Here is a 25,725-nt window from a genome sequence, read left to right as displayed (position 1 = left end):
TTCTTAAGAATGCAAAAACAGGATAAAAATACAAGTATAGTGAGTGGTTTTATTATACTTTGTTTAAAACTGAATAGCAGTAGAATAACAAAATAAGGACTGAGAAGCAATGAGTGATAAAAACAACAAACCTAAAAAACAAACAAACAAACAAAACAACAACAAGAAACCTGACATATATATGTGCATGCATGGGCATATATAAAAAACACAAAATAGGTAATTTTCCGTGAATATTTATGGCACACTTACATTGACTGCATATTTGACTTTTCAAAAAAATGTTTTTTTAACAAATCCTTAAACAAATTTAAAGGTAGGAACTTCACAGACTGCATTCTCTGATCACATCCAGTGAAATTATAAATAAATAATGATAACCTCAACTACTTGGAAATGAAATATTCCTGGGCAATCCTTAAATAAAAGAGAAAAATCAAAACTGTAATTTTCACCTTTCTTTAAACAATGAAACAGAAAATATTTCATATAAAACTGTGGGACAGGGAATTCCCTGGTGGTCCAGCAGGTAGGACTCCACACTCTGACTGCCAGGGCCAGGATTCAATTCCTGGTCAGAGAACTAAGATCCTGAAAGCTGCACGGCACAGCCAAAAACAAAAAGAAAAACAAAACCAAAAATACCCCCCTGCGGGACATGGCCCAAGCTGGCGTCAGGAAATATTTGCCCTTAAATGCCTTCATTATTAAATAAGAAATACTAAAAATAAGTGAACTCAATACACATTCTAAGACAGTATAAAAGACAATGATAACTTAAAAAACTAGGAAAAGGCGACTAAACTATAATAAAAGCTGAGAGTAACAAGATAGCAAACAATAATATGGAAAAGAAAAATAAATGCAAACTGATTCTTTTTTTTTTTTTCCGGTATGTGGGCCTCTCACTGTTGTGGCCCAAACTGATTCTTTGAAATAACAAATAAAGCAGGTAAACCCTAGAGTACACAAATGACATTTGTTCTCTAGAAGCCTGTATGGGCACTAAGCTGCCTGGTACTTAACCAGAAGTAAAACAGATGTTGTACAGAGCAGCTGGAGAAAGAATCACAGAGATGGGACAAGTACACGGCTGACTTGGAAGAGCGACGTTTCTCACACTTTTAATATTCAGCACTCTTTCGTATATGAGAATGTTCCGGTCTAACTTAAATGTTTAAAAGCTAAAAGGAAAGAAAGAAGGAAAAAAGGAAAGGAGGGATAGAGGGAGGCAGAAGGACCCAAAAGATGGAATCCACCCGCAATAATTACAGTGCATACACCTGTTCCTTTCTCAGGTACATCGCTACCTAAAGTATTAAACCAACCACCTGCTCTCCCCTCAGCATCTTGGTGCTGTCCGAGTAGAACTGTTGACTGGCCCAGTGGTGGTCTCAGTAAGTACTCATGAAACAAAGTCCTCACACATTCATTAACCCCTAAGTACCTCTTAGGTGCAAGCAGGAGATGGAGCGAAGCCTCTTACTTAAGTGCAGTAAGTTGCACCTCCCTCCACACTTTGTCAAAATCAACACCTCGGTTCTAAGCTCCATCTGACAGCCCATAACATTAACTCACTCTTCACGATTCACCTTCACACCTGCGCAGGGTCTGAAAACCTCAGATTAGGGCAAGGGAAGGAGAAAGAAAAGGCCAGACACGACAAAGATGCTGAGATGGGAATGCAAAATGAGGCTGGCGCAAAGCAGGGCCCTGCGAGGGCAAATCTGAGAGCCTTTCAAAAGGAAGACACTATAGAATTGTGTCGAAAATTCCACTGAGCTTCAGACCAGATCTTCCCCCCCATATTCCACCTCCAACATCAGATCCCAAGTGTTAACACTGGTGTCCTTTTCTCCCCATTCCTCTTGTGATAGTGGCTGTAAACTTCAATGGTACTCCTCTAGATCTTCAGTGGGTCACACAATATGGATGGATGCAGACAGCTTAGTGACTTGCACAAGGAGATGGCACAGGTGGGAGAAGAGTGGGAACAAGAAACCAGGTTTTGGGGGGCCTCCCTGGGTGTTCCTGTCTTTCTGCTACACCGCTGCAGCTCTTCGTACCTTCATCCTTCTCTAATGAGTCGCCAAGTCATTCTCATTTTTTCTTTTCTTTTTTTTAAAAATTTATTTATTTTTGGCTGCGTTGGGTCTTTGTTGCTGCACGTGGACTTTCTCTAGTTGTGGCGAGCGGGGGTTACACTTCGTTGTGGTCCACGGGCTTCTCATTGCGGTGGCTTCTCTCGTTGCAGAGCGTGGGCTCTAGGCACAAGGGCTTCAGTAACTGCAGCACACAGGCTCAGAAGTTGTGGCTCTAGAGTGCAGGCTCAGTAGTTGTGGTGCACAGGCTCAGTTGCTCCATGGCATGTGGGATCCTCCCAGACCAGGGCTCAAACCCATGTCCCTTGAACTGGCAGGCAGATTCTTAACCACCACGCCACCAGGGAAGTCCCCATTCTCATTTTTTCATTCGAATATCTGATGTGTCATCATCCTTCTATTCCGGCTGAGCACCATGCCTACTGCCACTACCTTGGACCTTATCACAGCCACCTGGACACTCCATCCGCTTCCAGCCAGCACCCAGGCTTTTCACATGGTCCCTCCTGTGTAGCACTGGAAAGCTAACCTTCAAACTTGGCTTTTATTCCAGTTCCGGGTTCAAGGCTATAGCGGTACCCTGTGTCTGCCATTCTGAGCTTTCTGCCGGACATTCAAGGTCCAGTACAATCTGACTTCCCTTTACTTAACTCCACTGACCTCCCCTGGCTTGTCCAAATGGCACTCCCACCTCACTCAGACTGGCCTACTCATTGACTCACCAGGGAGCCACCTCCATTCTTGTCACATCACTGCCTCTCCTGGCCACTCCCCTCCATCAGAATGTCTCCACACCTTCATCATATCATTCAGACCATAATCTGTCAATAACCTTGCCATAGATATTTGCTGAATACCTACTATATACTGGGCATTGAGGAAATAGATAATTAGGACAGTCTCCTGTCACCAAGACCCTCAATCATTCCATGAGACTCCATTCGACTTCTGATCTCCTGTATGAAATCTTCCCTCTCTGAAATCTCCCACTGCTCTGAATACAAGCTTTCTCATAACATTCCACCACTCTCTAACGTGTCCCATAAAACAAGAGTACCCAACAATAATTCTTCAGCAAATAGGTTTGGGAAACACTGCCTATTTCATTCCTCACCCACCTGCTCCCAAATCTCCAACCTGGGATTCACAATGCCTTCTGGCACATTAAAAGATCTGACCAGCCCTGCAATGTAGAAATTCATTTAACTTTGGTTAACCAAGAATGTCCCCAAATTAGAAACTTTCTCCCCAGTCTCGAAACAGCTATTAACAGCCCAGGGATCTAGGATTCTGTAGAACATACTTTTACAAAATGCTGGTCTCGATCATTGCCATTGAGAACGTACACTGTTTCGTGCTGCCCTAATGGCACTGGCCTTGACTTCCCCAGGAGAATGCTCTCCTTGATGAGAAGAGTTTTGACATGCATTCAACACCTGTTACAGTAGAGATATATTATCTCATGTAATCAGCACCCCAACGCTATTATCTCATTTCTATGGTTAAGAAAAAGCCTCAGGAAAATGGTCTGACTGGCCTGCAATCACACGGCTGAGTATCTCAGCATATATCAACTCACTCATACTGGATCCAAAAGTTGGTACTCTTTCCGCTAAAGCGATGTACACTTGGCAGGGCAGGTATTGTGTTTTGTATTTTCTATATACTGCCCAATGCCAAGGTCATAGTGTAGGACCATGATAAGTAACCACTTGACTGAATTAATCCAAGAAAACACTGCAAGGGGAAGGATGAATAATGGCGAAGAAGTGAGCTTGATGAGTGAGGAGAGTTAGGACAATTCAGACGTTTGCAATATAACTTCTGCATCAATGTGTGGACTGCATCCCGCCGGTCTTTTCTGGATTCCTCAATACCAAAATTTCCATCTAATTCGGTGGCAATTTTCTCTAGGTTTTACTGATGATCACTTTCCAGGTGTCTCCTGCCACGGCGCAGCTCTACTTGGGTTTTTGACTTCCCCCAACTTTCCCACCTACTCCCAGGCACCCTTCAGCAGATTTTCCAGTCGAATCTTATTTTCTTTTTTTTTTTTTTGCAGAGCCCTTCTCAATATAGCACTGCTCTCAGAATGTGTTCTCCTGCTCTTCCTCAACACTAATTAAAATGAAAGCTAACGTGGGGGTTGGTGGTACCCAATTAAACATGGATCAAAAGCCATGCACTATGAATGATCCCCATTCAGTATTCTTTCTCTCTTTTTCTGTATCCTGTATGAGTAATGTAAACTCGATGTCAAGTTTACAAGTAAAAACTACACCCCCTTGAATTTAGTCTTTTTTTTAACTGAGTCCCCACCACACATCGTACTACGTAATATTCCAAATCTGCTGAAATACACCTCCCCCACCCTCTAAGCCACAGTGCAAACTATCAGTCTTCTGGGAAATATCTCCAGGGCAGCTCTTTCATCTGATTCCTTGAGTAGCATCATCTGTTAAGTATCATAATGCTCCTTCTGCTTGTTTTTTTTTTTACTGTTGTTTTCCATCACATCCAACTTTAGATGACTATTGTTTCCCTTTGACATATCTAATAGTATTTGAAATTTCTGAGAACAAGAAATTTTTTTATACTGATTCTTTCAGTCCTATCATATTCTTTATTCACAAGCCTGTGGTAGTTCATTAAATACATACTCACACATACACTAATATACATTCTCCAAATACACTGTGCCATCCCGTTATGACATGTGCTCCTTTCATCTGGAGGCACTGCTCTGGCAATAGAAACATTTTCTCAATTTTTACCTTTCTCAGATACACACCACGATTGATGCCATTGCTTCTCTTGTGCCAAATTCCTTTTCTTCCCCAAACTGATTAAAGGCTGAGCTAATCAGGAGGCTGGTACTTCAGCCATTCTGGGATCACCACTAAATTTCTTACATATTGATGCTGGGCAAACTGCTCTCCCATTCCAGTCCTTCCTTATTTCTTCAATGTTTTGGAGTATCTTTGGATTCTGTCACTGATCAGAAAGATGGGATAATCTGGAGGGTAAGAGCAAGGCTCCCAAACCCAGGTAATAAGACTAAGTCCTGGTGCTGCTACCTACCTGCTGTGTCACTTTGGGCAAGATCTAACTGCTCTGTGCCATTCTGTTAAGTAAAGTTCATAATAAATAGTGTCTACCCCACTGGGTTTGGGGGAGGATGGACTATACTTATATGTGTAAAGAGCAACAGTGCCACAGTTTTGGCGGCTGCCGATAATATGTAGTCCTTGTAGGTCTTCTCCACTTTTCCACCACGATAAATAACAGCTGAGAAAACAGTGCTAAAGAAAACCTGAACGTTGAACTAAGATTCTCTATGTGCACGGCAGTCTGTGTAGGGGTGCTTCTTCCCTCTTCCTGTTGTGACTTGGTATTATTATTTGCTCTGCATACACTGTATTAGATTTCTTAACTGCCAAGAAGCTGTTTCCTTTTCGCTTAAGATTTAGGCAAGAAATTGGTCTGTAAACCCCAATTCAGTCATTAGTTTAAACAGCTAAATATGTTTCTGATGCTAAACATGGCTATTCTACCGTCATCTTCCACTTTGGATTAGGATAAAGTAATAGCTCTAAAGAGGAAATTCTTAGCTGGGGGTCTATCTCCTTTACTATAATTTATAAGCTTTTCAGTTGTTTATTTATTTATTTACAAAATATGTATAATTGTATAAAACCTATCCCCCTACAATGTTAGCCTTTTACCAGATCCCAAGCCCTCCACTACATCTATGGTCTTAGTGTATCTTTAGTTCCCATTAGCCTTCCTTTCCAGGCTTTGCTGATACATTGATCCATGAATATCAGTGCATATTTGTGAATTTTGAACACTTCACATATCTGGGTTGATCAGGGTTAAGACAAACGGGATAGACAAAAATGTGATTAATTTGGAGCTTTTCATACATGACAGAGGGACTACATCTATCCCCAAGGTATAAACTGATAGTCTGAAATCCATGGCATGAGGCGTGATCCACTGTGATGGAACTTCTGCTATCACACAATTAAATCCATCAAAAATAAGTCTAAAGATGTCATTACATGGGGATTAAGAGAGACAAACCATTATGGATAAAAAAAGCTCCGAGGATATACTGTACAACACGGAATATAACCAATATTTTATAATAACTATAAATGGAGTATAACCTTTAAAAATTGTGACTCACTATCTTGTACACCTGTAACATATAATACTGTACATCGGGACTTCCCTGGCAGTCCAGTGGTTAGGACTCCATGCTTCCACTGCAGGGGGCACAGGTTGGATCCCTGGGTCAGGGAACTAAGATTCCGAAAGCCATGCAGTGTGGCCAAAAATATATATATAGGGGACTTCCCCAGTGGCGCAGTGGTTAAGAATCCGCCTGCCAATGCAGGGGACACGGGTTCAATCCCTGGTGTGGGAAGATCCCACATGCCGCAGAGCAACTGGGCCCGTGCGCCACAACTACTGAGCCTGCACTCTAGAGCCCACGTGCCACAACTACTGAAGCCCACGCGCCCAGAGCCTGTGCTCCGCAACAAGAGAAGCCACCACAATGGGAAGCCCATGCACTGCAATGAAGAGTTAGCCCCCACTCGCTGCAACTAGAGAAAGCCCGTGTGCAGCAACGAAGACCCAATGCAGCCAAAAATAAATAAATAAAATAAATAAATGTATTAAAAAAAACCCCAAAAACAAATATATATATATACATATATATATATATATATAGTACATCAACTATACTTGAATGAAAAAGGTGCCATTACATGCAGATGTAAATCTATGTTAATATATTTATGTTACATATAAATGTGATTGATGCTAGCGTACAGATAGGCATCAAGTGTTATGTACAACAAAGTAGATAAAACCATTCATTACATTTGGGAAAGCTAATGTAAGGAAATGGGGGTGGGGGAGGATTTCTTTCTTAAACTAAATTCCACGGCCAAAATCTGCATAAACCGAATATCCCTGTAGGTGCCAGAACCAAGATGCTGTGGTGAAGGGAAGTGACAGGTGCCACTTCTGGGCCAACATATTTAAGAGTCTGTGTGGAACCATTGGCTCCCTCTTTCCCTGTCACGGTGACTTGGAATCCATGTGTTAAGATGGCATCACCACACCACGGATATAGCCTGAATCACAAAGTCACTGCAAGGACAGCTTCTCTGGAGAGGTGTGCAAATAACTGACTTTGTGTGCATGAGAAATAAAACGTCCTTGTGTCATACCACAAAAAACCTACCGGGTTTACTTGTTATGCAGCATAATCAAGACCATCCTGATTAACACGTCAGTTGTAAGGTATACCTCTCCTCTTGGCTCCTTTCTCTTTCTAACTCCCATTTGAATGGGGCCAGCCAGCTACTGAAAGCTAGCATGCAAGGGAGAGAAGTCAGCAGAGGTAACCTGCACCATCGTCTGTGATTTGTGACATCAAACGCCTTCCCCACAATAATATGTTACTTGCTTTGCCCTAAAATCGTGTTACCCTCATTCTTCGTCTGGGAGGCACACAGCACAGCCCTTGAAATCACAGGCTCTCTGCGACTGGCAGTATTTTGATCTGGTAACACTGCCTCCTCTCATCTATGAACTTGGCTTTTCATCCAGAAAGCTTCCTCTACTGAAGGTAAGGTCAAGATCATATAAATTGTTGGTAGAACACTTTCCTTTTTAAAAACTATTTCACTTTCTACATTCTGTGTATACTTCACAGAAACATTCCATAGATCCTTATAATTTCCTTGTTTTTTGCAAGACGGAGGTTTTTTGGGGTTTTTTTTTACCCCCTCTTTCTTTCCATTGTTGATACTCTTGATTGTTCTCAGTGAGTTACTAAGGAACAGGAGTAAGAATGCCTTCATTCTACCACCTGGAAATGGTGCTCACTTCTTTTTTTTTTTTTTTTTTCCTGCGGTACGCGGGCTTCTCACTGTTGTGGCCTCTCCCATTGTGGAGCACAGGCTCTGGACGCGCAGGCTCAGCCGCCATGGCTCACGGGCCCAGACGCTCTGTGGCATGTGAGATCCTCCCGGACCGGGGCCCGAACCCGTGTCCCCTGCATCGGCAGGTGGACTCTAAACCACTGCGCCACCAGGGAAGCCCCAACAGTGCTCATTTCTTAATACCTGCTCTTCTGATTCAAATGCAGTTAAGACTTCTCTTGGCTTCTGTCTTTAACTGTGTGATTTTCATGATTCTTGACAAAATCAGTTATATACCATCTGAAAAGGAGATGTCAGTCAAAGGAATGGATGTTTATTTTTTAACTGATGTAGAGTTGATTTACAATATTGTGTTAGTATCTGGTGTACAGCAAAGTGATTCAGTTATATATATATGTTTTTTCAGATTATTTTCCATTATAGGTTATTACAAGATATTGAATATAGTTCCCTGTGCTATACAGTAAATCCTTGTTGCTTATCTATTTTACGTACAGTAGCTTGTATCTGCTAATCCCATACTTCTAACTTATCCCTCCTCTCCTCCCTTTCTCCTTTGGTAAACAAAAGTTTGTTTTCTATGTCTGTAAGTCTGTTTCTGTTTTGTATATAGATTCATTTGTATTATTTTTTAAATTCCACGTATAAGTGGTATCACATGATATTTGCCTTTCTCTCTCTGACTTACTTCACTTAGTATGATAATCTCTAGGTCCATCCATATTGCTGCAGATGGCATTATTTCATTCTTCTTTATGGCTGAGTAATATTCCATTGCATATATATACCACATCTTAAACCAACTGACTGTTGATGGCCACTCTGGTTGTTTCCATGCCTTAGCTATTGTAAATAGTGCTGCTATGAACATTGGGGTGCATTTATCTTTTCACATTAGAGTTTTTGTCTTTTCCTATGTATGCCCAGGAGTGGGATTGCTAGATCATATGGTAGCTCTATTTTCAGTTTTTTAAGGAAACTCCATACTGTCTTCCATACTGGAGGAAGGGATAATGCTGAGCTTGAACTTGAAACTCTAGTTCCAAGTTCCATAGTACAGCTCTTCACTAATGGATAAAGTTCTTTAGAGGCTGTTTAAAAGACTAGCATGAACTAGAACTTGAGATGGTTCTGACTAAACAGACTGATAGATATCTTCCTTATCTTCACTTCCACAGTTGGCAGCATAATTACATGCAGGCTCCAGATATGCTGGACTACATACAGTAGACAGCAGAAGTGGTGCCCAACTCACCAGGCACTGAGAAAACAGCTCTAGTGTCATTTCCACATGGACACACAAGAGAGACGCTAGGGAGACCTGAGGGGCCCTCAGAGACAGCAACAGGTCGGACAAAATGCCTCCTGGACTTATGGACCCCATTTCAGATACTGTCATTGTTCATGTGCTTATCTCCTTATTTTAACCCTCCACAATGTTCACGTTAAAGGAAAATAACCTTTATAGCTCTCTCACTCTTTGTACTAAATGGAAGAACACATTAGACTTTTAAGTTAAAATGTACAGTGGTCCCTGGGAGCCATGGGGGATTGGATCCAGTACCCACTTCGGATAACAAAATCCAAAGATGCTCAAGTCCCTTTCACAAAATGGCATAGTGTTAGCATATAACCTATGTACATCCTCCCATATACTATGAATCATCTAGGTCACATAATACCTAATACAATAGAATGTTATATAAATAGTTCTAAGTATAATGCAAAGGCTATAGAAGTAGTTGCCAGAGCTCAGCAAATTCAAGTTTTGCTTTTTGGAACTTTCTGGAATTTTTCTTTCCCAATATTTTCTATCTGTGGTTGGTTGAATCCAAGGATGTGAAACCCGCAGATACGGAGGTCCGACTGTGTTCCTCTTTCCTCCAAAGATTTGACCACATTAGATACAAGAATACACATAAACTAATACTCTGTAGAATACTATATACCTAGTTAGTTAAATAGAAATTCTGTGTGTAACTAGGAATAAGGACTGAATAAGGACTGAAAAATTATTGAGACTAGGAGTGGACAGCTGGCTTCTGTAGGAGAGAGGCCAGTTGGACATCTGTTTCTTCACTAGAAAAGACATGAAAGAAGAGCACTTCTAAACTGTAGAGTGACACAGTGACGATGACCGAGAGAGATGGCTGAACTACAGACCTTTCTGAACTCAGAGCTATTTCAAAAAAGTAACTTTCTGTCAAGGCAAAATATATACTGGAATCTATTTTCTATGGTTATCTCATATGCTCGGGAATTAAATAAGATTTCTCTTTTTAAAAAAATGGCAATGGAATGAATGTCTCTATTGCCTGACCCACTGTGAGCTACATAATTTGTTATCAAAACTTTATAAAAATGAAAGGCAGAGGAAGAAAACACCAAGGTCAAAAACAAATGGAGAGACCACAGACTTGGGAAATTCAGACCCTGGCTGACCTGCTGGCTTCTTGACTTGAGGGAAATTGTTTAGCCTTCCTTAGCTTCTTAGCCTCAGTCCCTTCTGACTGACCAAACTGTCATCAATCTCTTTACCCCTGGATTCCCCACCGCTATCTGGACCAAACAAATGGTACCTGTCACATTCTAATTGTATTAGAAATATTCACTCATTCATTTATTCATTCAACAAAAATTAATCATGCCTAATTTCGGTTGTGTGCTCCCATAAATGCTGACTTTACAAAGGTGATTCAGACAAAGTTCTTGCTCCAAAAGCATATTTTAGATGAGAGAAGAAACATAAGTAAAAGCACAATAAAGGCATGATTAGATGCTACGATACAGGTACTGCAAGATGCTATGACCAGCTCAGCAGGTGTGACATTTAGGCTGGATCTGGAAAGATTAGTCTCTGCATGTGAATGCCTCATTTCTTTTACTGACTTGAAGGCAGGGGCCATGTCTCTTTGTCTGTATTTCTCACAATGCCTTTTCCATGGTAGGTGCCAAATAAATATATATGGGATGAATAAGTGAAAGAAATCCAAACTGGAAGCTTTTAATGAAGGAAAAATACAAGCGAATTTCAGAAATATAACAAAATTGTGCTCTGACAATGGGAAAAATTAACTCCTTCAGGTACCCAAATATGTGTTGATAAAAAAGTGAAATGACTTTAAACACTAATTTGAAAATAAGAGCCTCCGAGGCTCTTCTTTTGGACATCACAAATCAGAATACTGTCATGCTAAGAGCTGCCACTGAAACAGGAAGAGAATCCATCATTTGCTTTCTCAATACTCTGTGATATAGGTATTATCTTCCCTTGACAAATGAGGTAACTGAAACAGAAAGATTAAGTCATTAGCTCCAAATCATGCAACGAGCATATGGTGGAGACTGGATTCCAACCCAGTCCTGCCTGACCCCAGAGCCAAGCCTTTCTGCTGCCAGATGATGCAGCTTCACAGCCTGCCTGCCTCACAGGAGTCTGCTGGGGAGTCAATAAAGATCCCGTCTACTATTATGCAGATAAGCCCTATTCCGCAATACTGTCACCTGCATTTTTTAAAGATAGTATAAGAGAGTAAAGGAAACCTTTGTGCTTTTCAATAATTTAGACAGAAGAAAATTCTTGACTGACTTATTTTCAAAGTCTCCAGTATAAGTTTTCAACCAGGAATCTTCCAAGTGTTTGAATTCATATTTCAAAACATAAGGCGTGCTCTGATTCTCCTGATGTTTGACACCAAGGAATTAGAACCTGGATTCCCTCAGCACCAAGATATTTCATGTATAGTAACTGGATACAGCATTTTTGTCACGTTATCCTTGACTTCTCTCACTGGTGCTCTTCTCACTAAGGTCACTTTTCTGGGAAGCAACCAAGAAAACAGCCACCAGAAGAGTCTGAGGTGTTTAGAAACTCCCTATCTGGAAAGTGCATCAGACCTGTGATATGTGCATTCCTCCTTACGGCGGGTCACGTGATCTTCCTGTAAAGGAAGCCTGGAGTCATCCATTGTCAGAAGGTCAGGGAGGAGCAAAGCGTGTTGCGTGTTGCGGAGAAGAGGACAGGAAAGAGGAAATGGGCGGTAGGAGAAAAAGAATAAAAAAGACAGAAGGTGAAGTGCTGTCTATAGGAATTTCCTAAGTCGTCACCTAAGCTTATCTCTGATGTTTACAGTGCTGATTAAGGTTCCTTTGCAACACAGCAGCAGAAGGAACAACGTACACACAGATCCACGCATCACAACCTTTCCCCTTTTGGATAGTCAGCTTGGAATACGCAAGAATTCATCTCAAATTACCCAACGAAGGGGCAGCTGACCAGCCGTGGCCAGACTACATTATGGCGGAGATGCAAGTGACAGGAGATTGGAGCTTGAGGCCACTCAGCCACATTCATTACTCTCTGTCTTTTGACACCATCGCCCTTTACAACTTTCTGGTTATTTTTAGGCTCCCCATATAATAACTTTATCCAAAGCCATCATCATCGTGGTAGTAGCAACAATCATGACATCACAAATAATAACAGTTACAGCAATTGAAAAATTTTTTAAATGGAAAATTTACCATTTTTGACAGACTGATTTCTATATTTCTCTGCAAAATAATACATTTTAACTTCAAAAATATACATTTGCCTTCCTCACTCAACACAAATCAACTCTCTAGCCTCCTTCACCCAGATCGCTGTCCCTATAGCCTCTTTCTCTCTCTATCTTTGTCTCTTTGTCTCTCTCTCTCTCTCTCTCTCTCTCTCTCTCTCTCTCTCACTCACACACACACACACACACACACACACACACACACCATGTCCCTTATACCTCATACACAGACCATACTATCTGCTCTATACGCAATGATTTTCAACTAATAGAACAGTGGAATAAACAAGGATTTAGACTTAACTGGATTCAAATTCCAACTTTTCTTTACCAAATTGTATAATTGTAACTGTCCTGAGTTTCCTCAATCCGAAGAGCACTGGATAAAGTATGATGCCTCATATATTATGACACAGAGAGAGGCACAAACTCCATTAATTAAATGGACAGTGTCCAACTATCAATAGAAAATAGAGGTATTTTTGTTATATGTCAACTATATCTCAATAAAACTGGGATGGGGAGATAAATTTAAAAAATAAATAAATAGAAATAAAAGAAAATAGGGGTATTTTCTATATATGCTTGAAGTGAAGATGGCCATCCTTTTCTTATTTACTGAAGAATTAATCTGCTCATCTCTACTACATCAACCCGGATTCTTCTTTTGTTTCTCTTCTTCTGGGCCTACTGCCTCTTGGGAATGTGAACTTTTCAACATACAGTTCATGAGGCATATTCCACATTTTTAGGCACTCTGATGAAGATTTCATAGAAGAGAAGCTTCCATTTAAAGGGGCACAGAAGATTGAGGATAAAGTATAGATTTAAATTACTCAGGCTGGTGCCAATCTCCGTTTCCACGGACGATCAAAAGCCGAGTTCGACATCGCTTTTGTAACTAACTGGCGAGAGAGCAGACTTAAAACACAGAGCTTGTCTCTCTACTAATTTCGATTAGTGTCGAAATCAATAACAGCCTGCCCTTGTCCCGACCAGTCTTATGGCTAAGTGTGCTCTGCTTCCGTTACCATGGTCTCCATCCGCAGATGGAGACGCCTATCTGTGAGGGGTACAGAGGAGGGTGGCCCCCCCATCTCCTGTAACCCCAAACCCATGCTGTCTGCTAACAAGTAACTATACACACAGCCAAGAAACAAAAGCATCCCGAGCCACAGTCGGGTGGTATCTGTATGGTTGTCAGGATAACCTGAGAAAACAGGTAGCTGATGACAGCAGAAAGCCAAGCGCGCAAAAGGAAAACATCTCCGATTAGAAAAGAGAAAAGAGCAGAAAACAAAACCCTAATGTCAGCTTTTTAAGGAAAAGGGGTTCATCACAAGTCTACCCCTTGGCATGCTCTGTTTTAGCCTGAAAAATCTATGTACGTATGTATGCGTGTATTCATTCATTCACTGTGCCCAGCACTCAGTGCTATCGGGGTACACATTAGTTGGTCCCGTGCTTTACTCAGCCAAGTGATACCCGTGCGTTGCCTGCACTTTACATGTATTTGTGGTTGAAGGTGGGATGCTCTTTTAGGGGAACTGCATATTCTCCGGGTCTCTCTTCTCTCACCTCCGGTTCTCTGACTGTTGCTGATAAAAAGGGCTAAGCCGTCAGGTCAAACCAATCTGCCTCCTTCCCATAACCCCCCAAAGAGATCTGGGACAACGCAACAATGGGCACAACCCACTCAACTATTTGTTTCCCCTTTAAACTGAAGGTCTTTACTTTCCCTCATGTTCATTAAAGAATGAGCTTTGCACGGGGAGGGGGAATCGGATGAAGGTGGTCAAAAGGTACACACTTCCAGTCATAAAATAAATAAGTACTCGGGATGTAAAGTAAACATGATAAATGTAATAATACTGTCGTAGGTTATATATGAAAGCTGTTTAGAGAGTAACCCTAAGAGTTCTCATCACAAGGAAAATAATTGTTTTTCTATTTCTTTCATTTTGTATCTAAATGAGATGATAGATGTTCACTCAATTTTCTGTGATAATCATTTCGTGATGAATGTAAGTCAAATCATTATGCTGTATACTTTAAATGTACAGTGCCACAGATCAATTATATCTCAATAAAAGTGGAAGAAGAAGAAGAAACAAAAAAAAAAAAAAGAATGAGCTCTGCAGAGTGAAACGGCAGCATATATCTGTACCTGGTCTCTCAGCCTCTCTTGGTGGCCCATGATGGCTGTGGCATGATGGGGGTATTTCTGCTTCAGATGTTCTAGGAAAGCTTCTCTCTTACGATCCATCTCTGATGTTTGCATTCCCAGTATTTCTTTGGAACTTCGAGGTCCACCTAGAGTGTGTCTCCTTGGGATGTTTCGGGAAGATTTGGAAGCTGAAACGCGACTGTTTCCATTAGAAAGGCGTTCCTTGGTTCTGCGACATTCTGCATCTTCTAAGGATGCTACCTGCAAATTGCTCTTTCCTTGCTCTGAAAAACAAAAAAGATACAGCTCACAATTAATGATTTCACACTAGAAATCTCATCTACAGGGCACCAACAGCATTTGGAGCAGCTGTTAAAACATGAATGCAACTTAGCACATTTGTGCGTGTGTGTGTGTGTGTGTGTGTGTGTGTGTGTGTGTGTGTGTGGCAAGAAGGGGAGCAAATCAACAATCGAAAGAAATATGCAAAACTGCACTTTAGAAATCAAGATGTTGAGGCAAAAACTCTACCATTTCTGACTCTTTCCCTGAGGTTATTCAAAACAAGAACCCCTGGTCGGACTAGTTTGCAGGCAATTTGGGTTACCCTTCACCTTCATCTGTAATTACAGAAAAGTTAACTTCCGTGATTCTGATTATTTCTTTATTTTTAAACACAGTTTCATCCTGGTAACAGGATTTTGTATATTTTTATAATCTGAAGGTGGTTTCTGAAACATCTGTTTTATCTCCAAGACCAAAAATAGCCGTTATAATCATGGACACGTGAACCACTTGAAAATGCAATTTCTCCCTGTTATCACAAACCAAGCAAGCCGAAGAATATTATTACAGGTAATAATCGAGGGGATGTAAAGGCTTAGACATGTTTTACTTGAAACAGGCTTTATCTGAAATACTCAATGAAAAGGGAAGAGAGATGGTGCATTTTGAAGGTCCTGACCCAGACACCTGGCCTCTGAGCTGGCCAGGTAGGAACAAGTGATTCCTACTTAGAACTGAGCAACTGAGGCTGGCAACGACCACGCATAGCGAATCCCCACTCATTCTCAATGGATGGCAAATGGAGTGTCAGGTTTGACTATTCCAGTTAACTGAGAAAGAGGAGTTACTTCCTTTTTTTTTTAAATGAATTTATTTACTTTTTATTTATTTATTTTTGGCTGCGTTGGGTCTTCGTTGCTGCGTGCGGGCTTTCTATAGTTGCGGCGAGTGGGGTCTACTCTTCGTTGCAGTGCGCAGGCTTTTCATTGCGGTGGCTTCTCTTGTTGCGGAGCACAGGCTCTAGGCATGTGGGCTTCAGTAGTTGTGGCACACAGGCTCAGTAGCTGTGGCTCACAGGCTCTAGAGCACAGGCTCAGTAGTTGTGACGCACAGGCCTAGTTGCTCCACGGCATGTGGGATCTTCCTGGACCAGGGCTCGAACCCATGTTCCCTACAATGGCAGGCGGATTCTTAACCACTGCGCCACCAGGGAAGTCCCAGGAGTTACTTCTTAAAAAAAAAACACCAAAACAAAACAGAACAAAAAACAGAATAGGAAGAGAAAGTAATAAGCATTCTGAAGTACTTGAGAAGCTTGCAAGTTCTCTTCATGGAGAGCAGCTCATATACAGTAACGCAGACGCAGGCAGAGTAAGGTATCCTCGTCCACTGCATTCCCTGGAAAAGCACAGGGCTGGGTCTCAGGAGTCCTGCCTTTAATCCTAGACTCAGGACAAACGATGGGACCTCTCTCAGCCTCACTGTCTTCATTAATAAAATAAGCATGGTTGAACTGGTATTAGATATGCAAATTTAAATCTTTTAAATACTCTCTATTTGTTAATTTTTAAATTATTTTTGGGCTGTGCTGCGCCACGCAGCATGTGGGATCCCAGGTTCCCGACCAGGGACTGAACTCGCGCCCCCTGCCTTTGAAGCACGGGGTCTTAACCACTGGACTGCCAAGGAAGTCCCATTTTTTTAATTTTTAAAAATTTTTTATTATAAATATACTCTAAATTATTTTAAAAAATAAGTTTCCAATTTAAGAGTGTATTTGCTAATTATCTTAAAAAATTAAGTACAGAAAATACACCCAATATTTAAGAGTTTTAGGATAGAGTCTCAGAGAACTAAATCTTGACACCAGTGATATAAACCAACACGTGTCCAGAGTTTACACGTAAACTAGCTCCTCCAGAGGCAATGACACCAATACAGTTTCCCTCTTCTTTACCTAGAAATGCTCGTGTCTAGAACTGTAGGTACAACAGCCTTGCTTAGGCACAGAAAATACTGTAATCTCTGGCTCTTTGTCCTGCTCCAGTTTTTCACCCCTAGATGTGTGTTCTGGGAATAATTCTTCTCGTTTACCCTTCACTTCTCATTACGTGGCTAATTACAGCATCTCCATCAGATACTGATGAGGAAAGGGAAGGAAAAAAAAATAGCCCAATTAGTTCATTCTCCTTTTCATTAGTTTCAGCAGTACGTGTAGAAGGGGGAGAAGACAGAACTATTGGATTAAAAGACATTGAAAAAAACAAATAAATAAAAAGGCTCTGGGACTCAGTATGAAACCAGGGAGGCTCAAATCACTCCTGAAATAATGGAATTGAAATCTGGAAGCATGGGTGGAAATGGTTCCCTTTTTCTTCAAATGATGAGAAGAAGAGTCTTCCACTGAAAATCGCCTTGAACATGGGAGCACCTCATGTTACGCAATTATTGAGTGAAGTATTTTTTCAACAGGGAAGGGGATGGCGGTAGGAATTACACAGAAGCCCTGAGTACTAGGCCCTGCTCCACTGCCAACTCTACATGTGGTTTTAGCCAAGCCGTCTGGTGTCTGTCTGTCTTGATTTCCTACCTACAAAATGGAGAGTGCGATAACATTACCTGTGCTATCGATACTGCAGGATCAATAAGAAAATTGTGAGCAGAGAACGCGACTGTTTATTATGAGCTTTCATGCACGTGTTTCTTTGGAATTTCCCTTAGCACCCAGCCCGTGCTAATCATTAGTAAGCATCCAATAAAGACCTTTGGGCTGGAAAAAAAAAAAAGATATTGGGAGATTAACTATAATTCCATTCACTTAGTTTACCTTCTCGTTATATGGGCTCACGTGATGGCTACCTTATTTGTGGTTTCTTCTCTAAAGACACAGAGGTAATAGGATCTACGGGATAAAGCCAGGTGCAGAAAATGCCGTATCTCAGGTTGGTAAATATGTGGGCAATCTGAAGAGGTTCAGCCTTGTCTTTTTGAGTGAGTGTGTGCATGTGAGTTTTGTATTAGCCAAAATTGTTATATATGTGATATAACACAGCTGACTTCCAAATGGATTTTTACGATTACTTTTTTTTCTTTTTTTTGACCGTACCGCACGGCTTGTGGGATCTTAGTTCCCCAACCAGGGATTGAACCTGCGCCTCCTGCATTGGAAGCACGGAGTCCTAACCACTGGACCGCCAGGAAATGCCCTTGATTACTTTTGACATCATGAAAAGAATATATTTGAAAAGTCATCCAGGACAGCTAGATTAATTAGCAGGATGGAATCGCTGGGAAGGTGATTTCTTCACCTGGACATTACACACAAGCATCCACATACACCCATAAGGATAAACACTCCTGTCCTTCAACTACCAACAAGGGCAGAAAGTTCCATCCGGCCTCGCTTTGCCACACAGACTCACAAGAACCATTCTGTTTCATCTCAGGATCCTCAGAAGGGGTCGAAACCGCCAGAACAGCAATCCCTTGGAGACTGAAAAGAGTTTTGCACGTTCTTTGAGATAAATTGGGAAAGGATCGGGGAGGGGCAGAGCTGGGAGTTCAGAGTCCATCTGTCAACATCCACTTTTGAGCAGCCCCCAACTCTGCGACCCTCCGAGCCCTACCCTCCCTAACACTGCCCACTAAGAAGGTCACGTCAATCTTAGGTTACTTCTCCATTTTTTCTGTCGTGTGGCTTCTTCTAAAATGTCTCCAGGTGCTTACGGAGGTTTAAGGCGAGGTGGAGGGCAGCAGCGAACGGCACCAGTGCACTGCCCCTGGCAGACACCTAACTGCCCTGGGCGCCCACTCCCTCCCCGGCCTCACCTGCCTGCCCCTCACTCAGCTCTGGGCCCCATCTGCTCATGGGTCCCCACCAGGCCCCTGCTCCACTTTCACGGCACCCATAACAACCCAACGCTGTTCCCACACGAAGCCTCCGGGTCACTGGAGCCTCTCCCACCATGAGACTCAGTTCTTGGAAGCCACCGACTCCCATGCCCGAGGGAGAGGAGACTGCTCTCCCATTCCGGTCATCTGGGGAGAATGGGATCTTTCAGCCGAGGAGGAAATAAACAAAGGGGAGCAGCAGAGGACGCGTAGTCACAATTCCACAGCGCGGAGTCAGAGATCTCAAGTCCCACCAATTCCTCACCATCCACATGGACATGCTGTCCCAGGCGTGCAAACAGAAACACAGTGCTAACCCTTGCCTGGAGGGCACTTTGGTGCTAACATTTGAGTCTGGGTGTGTCGAGCTGTTTGCTATTCTGGGAATCGGGGTCAAACAAATAATGAAGCTGGAGCCTGGAGACAAGGCTTCCAGTTTTCCCTCCCTACCCCTCCCCAGCCCAGAGCCATCCCTCCGGCAGCTCGTTTCCAGCTGGGAGCTTCCAGGGGAGAATGGCCCCTCCAACCTTTCCCAAGCAGGAGTGGGTGGGGATCAAGAGAGCAGAAGTGCCAGGGAGAGACTCTTCTGAGTTTCAAAGGGCCTCCTGGCTGGGATGGAGGCTTCTGGAAAGGAAAAGTAGAAAGTGGGGACATGGGGAGGGGCAGGTATGTACCAGGTATGCCGGGGAGGCAGAGGATTATGGAAGATGGGTCATCCAAAGGTAGACACCCACACAGCAAATCATCCTGCAGGCGCGAGGCCGCAGGAGCTGCCGAGACTGGCTTCTTGGCCCCCTCTCGGGTTGCCTGGGCTGGGTCGGCTGACCTGCAGAACGGGATCTGGACCTGGCATCATTTAAGGCATCCCACGCCTGCCTGCTACCCGAGAGCCAGGAACAGGGCTGATGGCTTTTCTGACATTGTATTCCTGGGTCAGATTAGGCAGGCCCTGGCCTCCTAGGGAAGGAGTCCCCCACTGCTTCTTAGTGGCTGCTGGTCAGCTGTCTCTAAGGTGTCGCTTTTTCAATTGTGCCGGGATGCTCTCTTGCATCGGAACATCGTGGGGAGTTGCAGCTTTGACTCGCTGTACAATCTACCTGGATCTACCACGGCAGCAGCCACATTTTGTCTGTCCGTGTATTCAAACCATAACATCCTCCTGTGCACACAGAAGAAAAGTGCATTTTCCAGTCCCCTTCATCTAGCTGGGGTCTTGTTCTAATCCCGGGCAATGCCATGTGCGCAGAAGTGATGTGGGCCACCTGTAGTCCTGGCCCCTGACCTCCTGAATAATCTTCCGTGCCCTTTCTCTTTCCCCTTTGGCCGGTTAAATGCAAAAGCTCCAGCAGAAGCCTCCCAGAGCCTGGGGAATGGCGTCATAACTAGACAGAAGGAACCTAGGCCCCGGGGTGGTCTGGAGGTAAACCACCCAGCAGTTCCACTCGGCCAAGAATGTCCACATTCCAGTGCATCCAAAAAAATGAACCTTGATTGTGCTAAGCCACAGACATTACGGCGATCAGGTTATCTGACTCCTACGTATCTATCACACATTCTGTTGGGGGCCCACAGGGTCCCTCAGTTTGCCAGCTCTCTTGTTAATATCATAAAGATCACCACCAGAGACAAATGGGCACAGAAATTACAGCTGAAACCAGATCATTATGTACATTGCTCTAAAAAACTTACAAAATTTTAAAAAAGAGGTTTCTGGAAGAGATTTTAGACAAAATAGGAACAGCCCCTCCCCTACCCAGGAGAGCATTCTTGTCTCAAAGGTTGGTTTGCTGATTAATTGACTGATTCATTTTTTTGCAAATATTTATTGAGTGACTGCTCCAAACACTGAAAGGAGTTACGAAGTGTAGTGAAATGGCGATCTAGATAGACTTAATTCCCTTCCCTCAAAGAGGATCCACATTATAATTAGGGAGACAGACAACGAACAGATAATGTGTATATAAATGTCACATAGTGATAAGTGCTCTGAAGAGTAAAGCAGGATAAGAGACAGAAACCGATGGGGCAATTTTAGAGGAGACCGGAGCAGAGACCAAAATGTCTGGGACTCCCCGAGCTTGCATTCTGTGGGGCTGCCAATACTATTCTTTTTTCCAGCTTCACTGAGATATAATTGACATATAACCTTGTCTGAGTTTGAGGTGTACAATGTATTGAATTGATACACTTATATATTGTGAAATGATTACCACCACAGTAAATACTAGTATCTTAAGACACGGGAGAATCAGGGGTGGCAGAGGTAAGCAGGTGGCTGACTGCACTTCACTCGCACAGGGGTTTCAAGACCTTTGGGGCCAGAGCAAAAGCAGTCGCCTCAGGGCCGCTGTGGGTGGACAGGCATCCCCAGGAACCCCCAGGACCCCTCTGAGGAGTCCAGGGCCTTCAAAAGAAGCGTGATATGGTTAGATTCAAATTCAACCGCTAATTTCTAAGCACCTCTGTGCACTTACGAGTACCCTTTCACACTGTTATTACTCACTAGCTGACGATTTAGCCCTGGGAGCCTCATTTATAAGAGCTATTCTCGAGGTGATCATATGCGCCCAGTTTGCCAAACAGTTCTGGGTTACAACTGTCGTCCCAGCGAAATTATTTATAGCATTCCCCCCTTTCACTCTCAAAACTGTCTCGGTTTGAACAAGTTACATGATCACCCAAGGGATCCTTATCTATTGTAGATTGATAAACTCAAAGCCCTGGGGTGGTATAATTAGCCTTCTGTTCAGCGCGAATTTCTAGATCGCTGTCTCATGCCTGGTGCTCAGTTAGGTGCTAGGGATGTGAAGACAAAGAAGGTATGTTCTCTGCCCCCGAACACCACACTGCCACCGGCATTACAATGCCAAATACGATCAAGTGTGCAAGGATAGGAGTGGGCGTGTGGCATCTCGGGTGATGCCGGTATCAGAGGCCTGGCCTCCCTGCGTGGGCCTCTCGCGCATCAAAGAACTGGAGAGGAGGCCACACTCCTTCACAGCACCATTTTCACCCAGGACTCAACCGGATCTTAGAAATCTAACTGGGATTCTTAGCTCCCTTTCACAGTCTCTCCAGCCACCCCTTCCAGCCTCCCTGACCTAAATGCTGGTGTGCCCTGGGGCGCATCTCTGGGACCTTTCCTTCTGCACATGGACCCAATCCTAGCCCATCTTTCACAATCCCCGGTCCCCTCTCCTCAATTCCAGCCATGAATATCCAAATCGCAATCAACATCATCTCCACTTGGACGCCTGATAAGCCTCTCGATCCCACCATATCCAAAAGATTTTCTGCTCTCCACCCACTTCCAAGCCATTAAACACCCTCTCAGCTACTCCTCTCAAACACTTTCCCATTCAGGTAAATGGCAACTCCCCAAAGGCGCAGACCAAAATTTTTGAACTCATCTCTGACTCCTCTGTCTCTCGTACACCCCCATATCCAATACCTTGGCAAATCTGGTTTCATCCTCAATACTCTACTACCCTACCCGCTGGCCCAAGCGAGGGCCTGGTTTACTGTGGAAGCCTCCCAACTGGGCTCCCTGCCCTACCCCACTCCCAGTGGGGTGATTCTCAGTACAGCACCCAGGACCTACCCTTTATGAGACCACTCAGACCTGCCAGGCGCTCCCACCTCCCTTGAAACAGATGCCCAAGTCCTTACTACACTCTCACAGGCCCTACCTGATACGGCCTAGAATTCTCTCTTAACCTCTTTTCTTCCCATCCTTTCCCCACTCTGTTCTTTGAAAATGCTCTTCCTTCTTTCGGATGTTTGTTCAAATATCACAGCAGTGACGTTCTCCCTAATGACCTTACTACGGGTTCACCCCCTGCCCCCTCCCCACACTCAATCCTCCCTTTCCCTGCCTTATTTTTCCCCACGACCTTATTTCCACCTAACAGAGTTACTAGCTAAAATAAAAGATGCCCAGTTAAATTTGAATTTCAGATAAATAACGAATAATTTTTAGCATAAGTATGTCCTGAATATTGCATGGGATATACTTATACTAAAAAATTATTTGCCGTTTATCTGAAATTCAAATTTAACTAAGCATTCTGTATTTTTCTTTGCCAAATCTGGTAACCCTGCCACCTAATATGCCATCTCTTTTCCTTATTTGTTCATTGTCTAGCTCCACCACTCCCCTTCCCCCCAAACTTGGCCCTCAGAATAAAAATTCAATGAAGGCAAGTGTTGTTAGTCTATTTTGGTCATTGCTGGATCCCCAGCAGCTAAAACAGTAACTCCCAAGTAACAGATGCTCAATATTCGTTGAATGAATGAAGAAAGAAAGTGATCACACTCAGTCTGACGGTCTCCAGCCTGTGAAATATCTTCGAATTGCTACGGTTGTTTGAAAGTCGTTTCTTAAGTCGGTCCCACTCTTGTTGCCCCTCTAGATTCTGAGTATTTTTATTTCAACAGAAGTCCCAGAGGTTGAATTCCTGCTGTAGGATCCTGTCTATCAAAATGGGGAGAGAAAGGGAGGCGAGGGAGCCCCACTGAGGAGAGCGTGGTGCTTTGGAAGCACAAACACAGCCGGCTAGTTGATGGCTATGCGACTGGGATTCTCCAGGATTTACTGGTCTTAAGGTTTCCTGCATTTCACTGGTGGGTGGGTGGGAGTGTGTGTGTGTCTATCTCTTCTAATTGCATTTTCTTCTGTCTGGCTTAGTTTTGCATTTTCGGTGCGGATGAGTCATTCGTTACTTCCCTTTTGCCTTTTTAAAAAACACACACCTTTCCCCCTGTGCAGTTGCTTCTCCCACGCACATCACAGCAGCCCGGCAAACACCGTTACTAACTGGCCCCCGGATGAACCTGGGGTAGGCTGGGGGCTGGGGGCTTCTCGATTGTTTGGTGTCTGAACATGCTGCCTGTATGATACTGCAGGGTAGGCTCTGGAATCACAGACGTCAGACACTGCACAGCAAAGGAGTCCTTTCTCCACTGCAACCCAACCCCACTGCAAAATTTCTTTGGAACAACATAGGCTTCTGGAAATTCCCTACGGAAAAGACAAGTCTATTATAAACACAAAGGGAAACTGCTCGGAGAAAATTATCTAACAGCTTCCAACTTTTGAATGAAAGCATACAGAAAATTCACCGAGTTTTCCATCTCTCCCCCACTTGGACAAGTGCTCCCCTGCTGTTCCGATCTGGAAAAGAAAACAGCCCAAACTCTGCGATTTAACTCTCAAATACGACAAAACTTGCATCCAACGTGCCTTTGCCTCATGGAATCCCCCAACCAATGAATGGAAGTGTTGCCGTCCCAGAGAGAGCTTTCCAGAAAGAGCTCCTCTCTCCCACGGCTGGAGCCGTGAGTATGAAAAGCTGCTTTTAGCGATATATTTGTCATTGCCTAGAGATCTAGCACGTACTGACGGCTTACGGGGCTACAAACGTGACATCACCCCGCCACTTCTTTTGCTGCTTAAGCAAATCCTTCCAGAGATAAAGTCCAGCTCACAGCTCTCCACTCAGTTTGGGAAACGCACCACCCCAAGAAATACGCCTTTTCTGTGCCAGGCGCCCGGTCTGCAGTTCTAAAAAGCAGCCGCCAGCGGCGAGGGACACGCGGAACCGTAACTCCATCTTTGAAGGAGCCTGTTACTTACCCTGCATCTGTCTGCTGTCTGCTGAGTAAGGAAGGCACGGCTCACATTTCTGGCTTTCATTTTCTTCCATTGTCCCTTCCTACGGCCCAGGCCCTTCGCTGGTCTTTAAACTTCAGAGCGCAGTTCTGAAAAAGCTCCCAGAAAGCGCCTGGAAGGGGGCCCGGGGGTGGGGAGGAGGGAACGGTGCGAAACCCCACCCCAAACTACTCTCCACTCCGGTACAAAGTCTCTCTCGCCGGGGAAAACTGCATTCCAGCGCCGGGCCTCCCGCGTCCCCCCGCGCGCGCGTCCCCGCGTCCGTCCGTCTGTCCGCCCGCCCGCGGGCCGGGCCCCCGAGGAACGCGGGCTGTGCCCAGGCCAGCCCCGCGCCGCGCGCTCCCGTAGGCCCCAACAGGTGATGCGCTCTCCTGCCCGGGACCCGCACGGCCTGTGGCCCCTGCCACCAACTGCGGCGACTCCGCAGCCTAGGAAGGAAAACATTTCCCAGGATCGCCGGCAGGAGCCTTTGCTGGAAGCCGCTTCTCCCGTCTCTTTAATCTCAGACACAGAATCAGCCTTCCCAATAGGCTGATATCCAGAGAAATAAACAGCCGACTGCGGAACGTCCCAAATTTCAGTGAAATCCCATTTTAAAAGGACAGTGAGAAAGACAGGGTATATGCTGAAGGTTCTTGAGTAAACACTTCCCGGCACCAACTGTTTAGAACTTGATTAACAGACACAAAGAGGCAGCTGACTTTTCACGCAATCAACTTCAATCTCTTCAGCTGGACTTAAAAAGTCTGTACTCCTTTCCCTACACTTTCTCGACTCTTCTTCCTCTCCCCAACACACACACACACACACACACACACACAAACACACACACACACACACACACACACGTTGATCACAAATCTGAAAAGCAAACTAGTAAAATCAACCTTTTGAATCTCTCCAGTTAATGACTTTAAAATATTTGAATGGATTCAATGCTTTTCTTTGGAAGGGACAGGGTTACATCCAACTTACTCATTCTCCCTTTAAACTACCTACAAATATTTATTTTGTTCTTTACCCAGTCCTTGAAACACTGGCAAATTTCCCAGAAAGTGAAAAGAGGAGGCACAGTGTCCACAAAAAA

General features: G+C 43.8%; 1 protein-coding gene across 15 annotated transcripts in view; it reads right to left on the bottom strand.

Moving 5' to 3' along the window:
* KIAA1217 (KIAA1217 ortholog) overlaps positions 1-25,015 on the bottom strand; it is a 326,984-nt gene extending 301,969 nt beyond the window's left edge. For 8 of the 15 annotated variants that reach the window (XM_027121831.1, XM_027121846.1, XM_027121847.1 and 5 more), the window contains exons 1-2: positions 24,603-24,672; positions 14,792-15,075 (exon numbers count right to left, since the gene is read on the bottom strand). In XM_027121831.1, coding sequence (XP_026977632.1) covers positions 14,792-15,075; positions 24,603-24,672 — 354 coding nt within the window. Of the gene's footprint in view, positions 1-14,791; positions 15,076-24,602 lie in introns of all 15 variants that reach the window. The other 7 variants (XM_027121852.1, XM_027121849.1, XM_027121822.1 and 4 more) reach the window with 5 other exon arrangements.
* Between the last annotated feature and the right edge of the window lie 710 nt (positions 25,016-25,725).

The sequence above is a fragment of the Aethalodelphis obliquidens genome, unplaced genomic scaffold, assembly GCF_003676395.1.
Source record: "Aethalodelphis obliquidens isolate GAN/ISIS:26980383/991018 unplaced genomic scaffold, ASM367639v1 scaffold23, whole genome shotgun sequence".
Taxonomy (NCBI): Eukaryota; Metazoa; Chordata; class Mammalia; order Artiodactyla; family Delphinidae; genus Aethalodelphis; species Aethalodelphis obliquidens.
The sequence above is the reverse complement of the archived record's forward strand: the minus strand, read 5'-3'. Positions and strand labels throughout refer to the sequence as shown.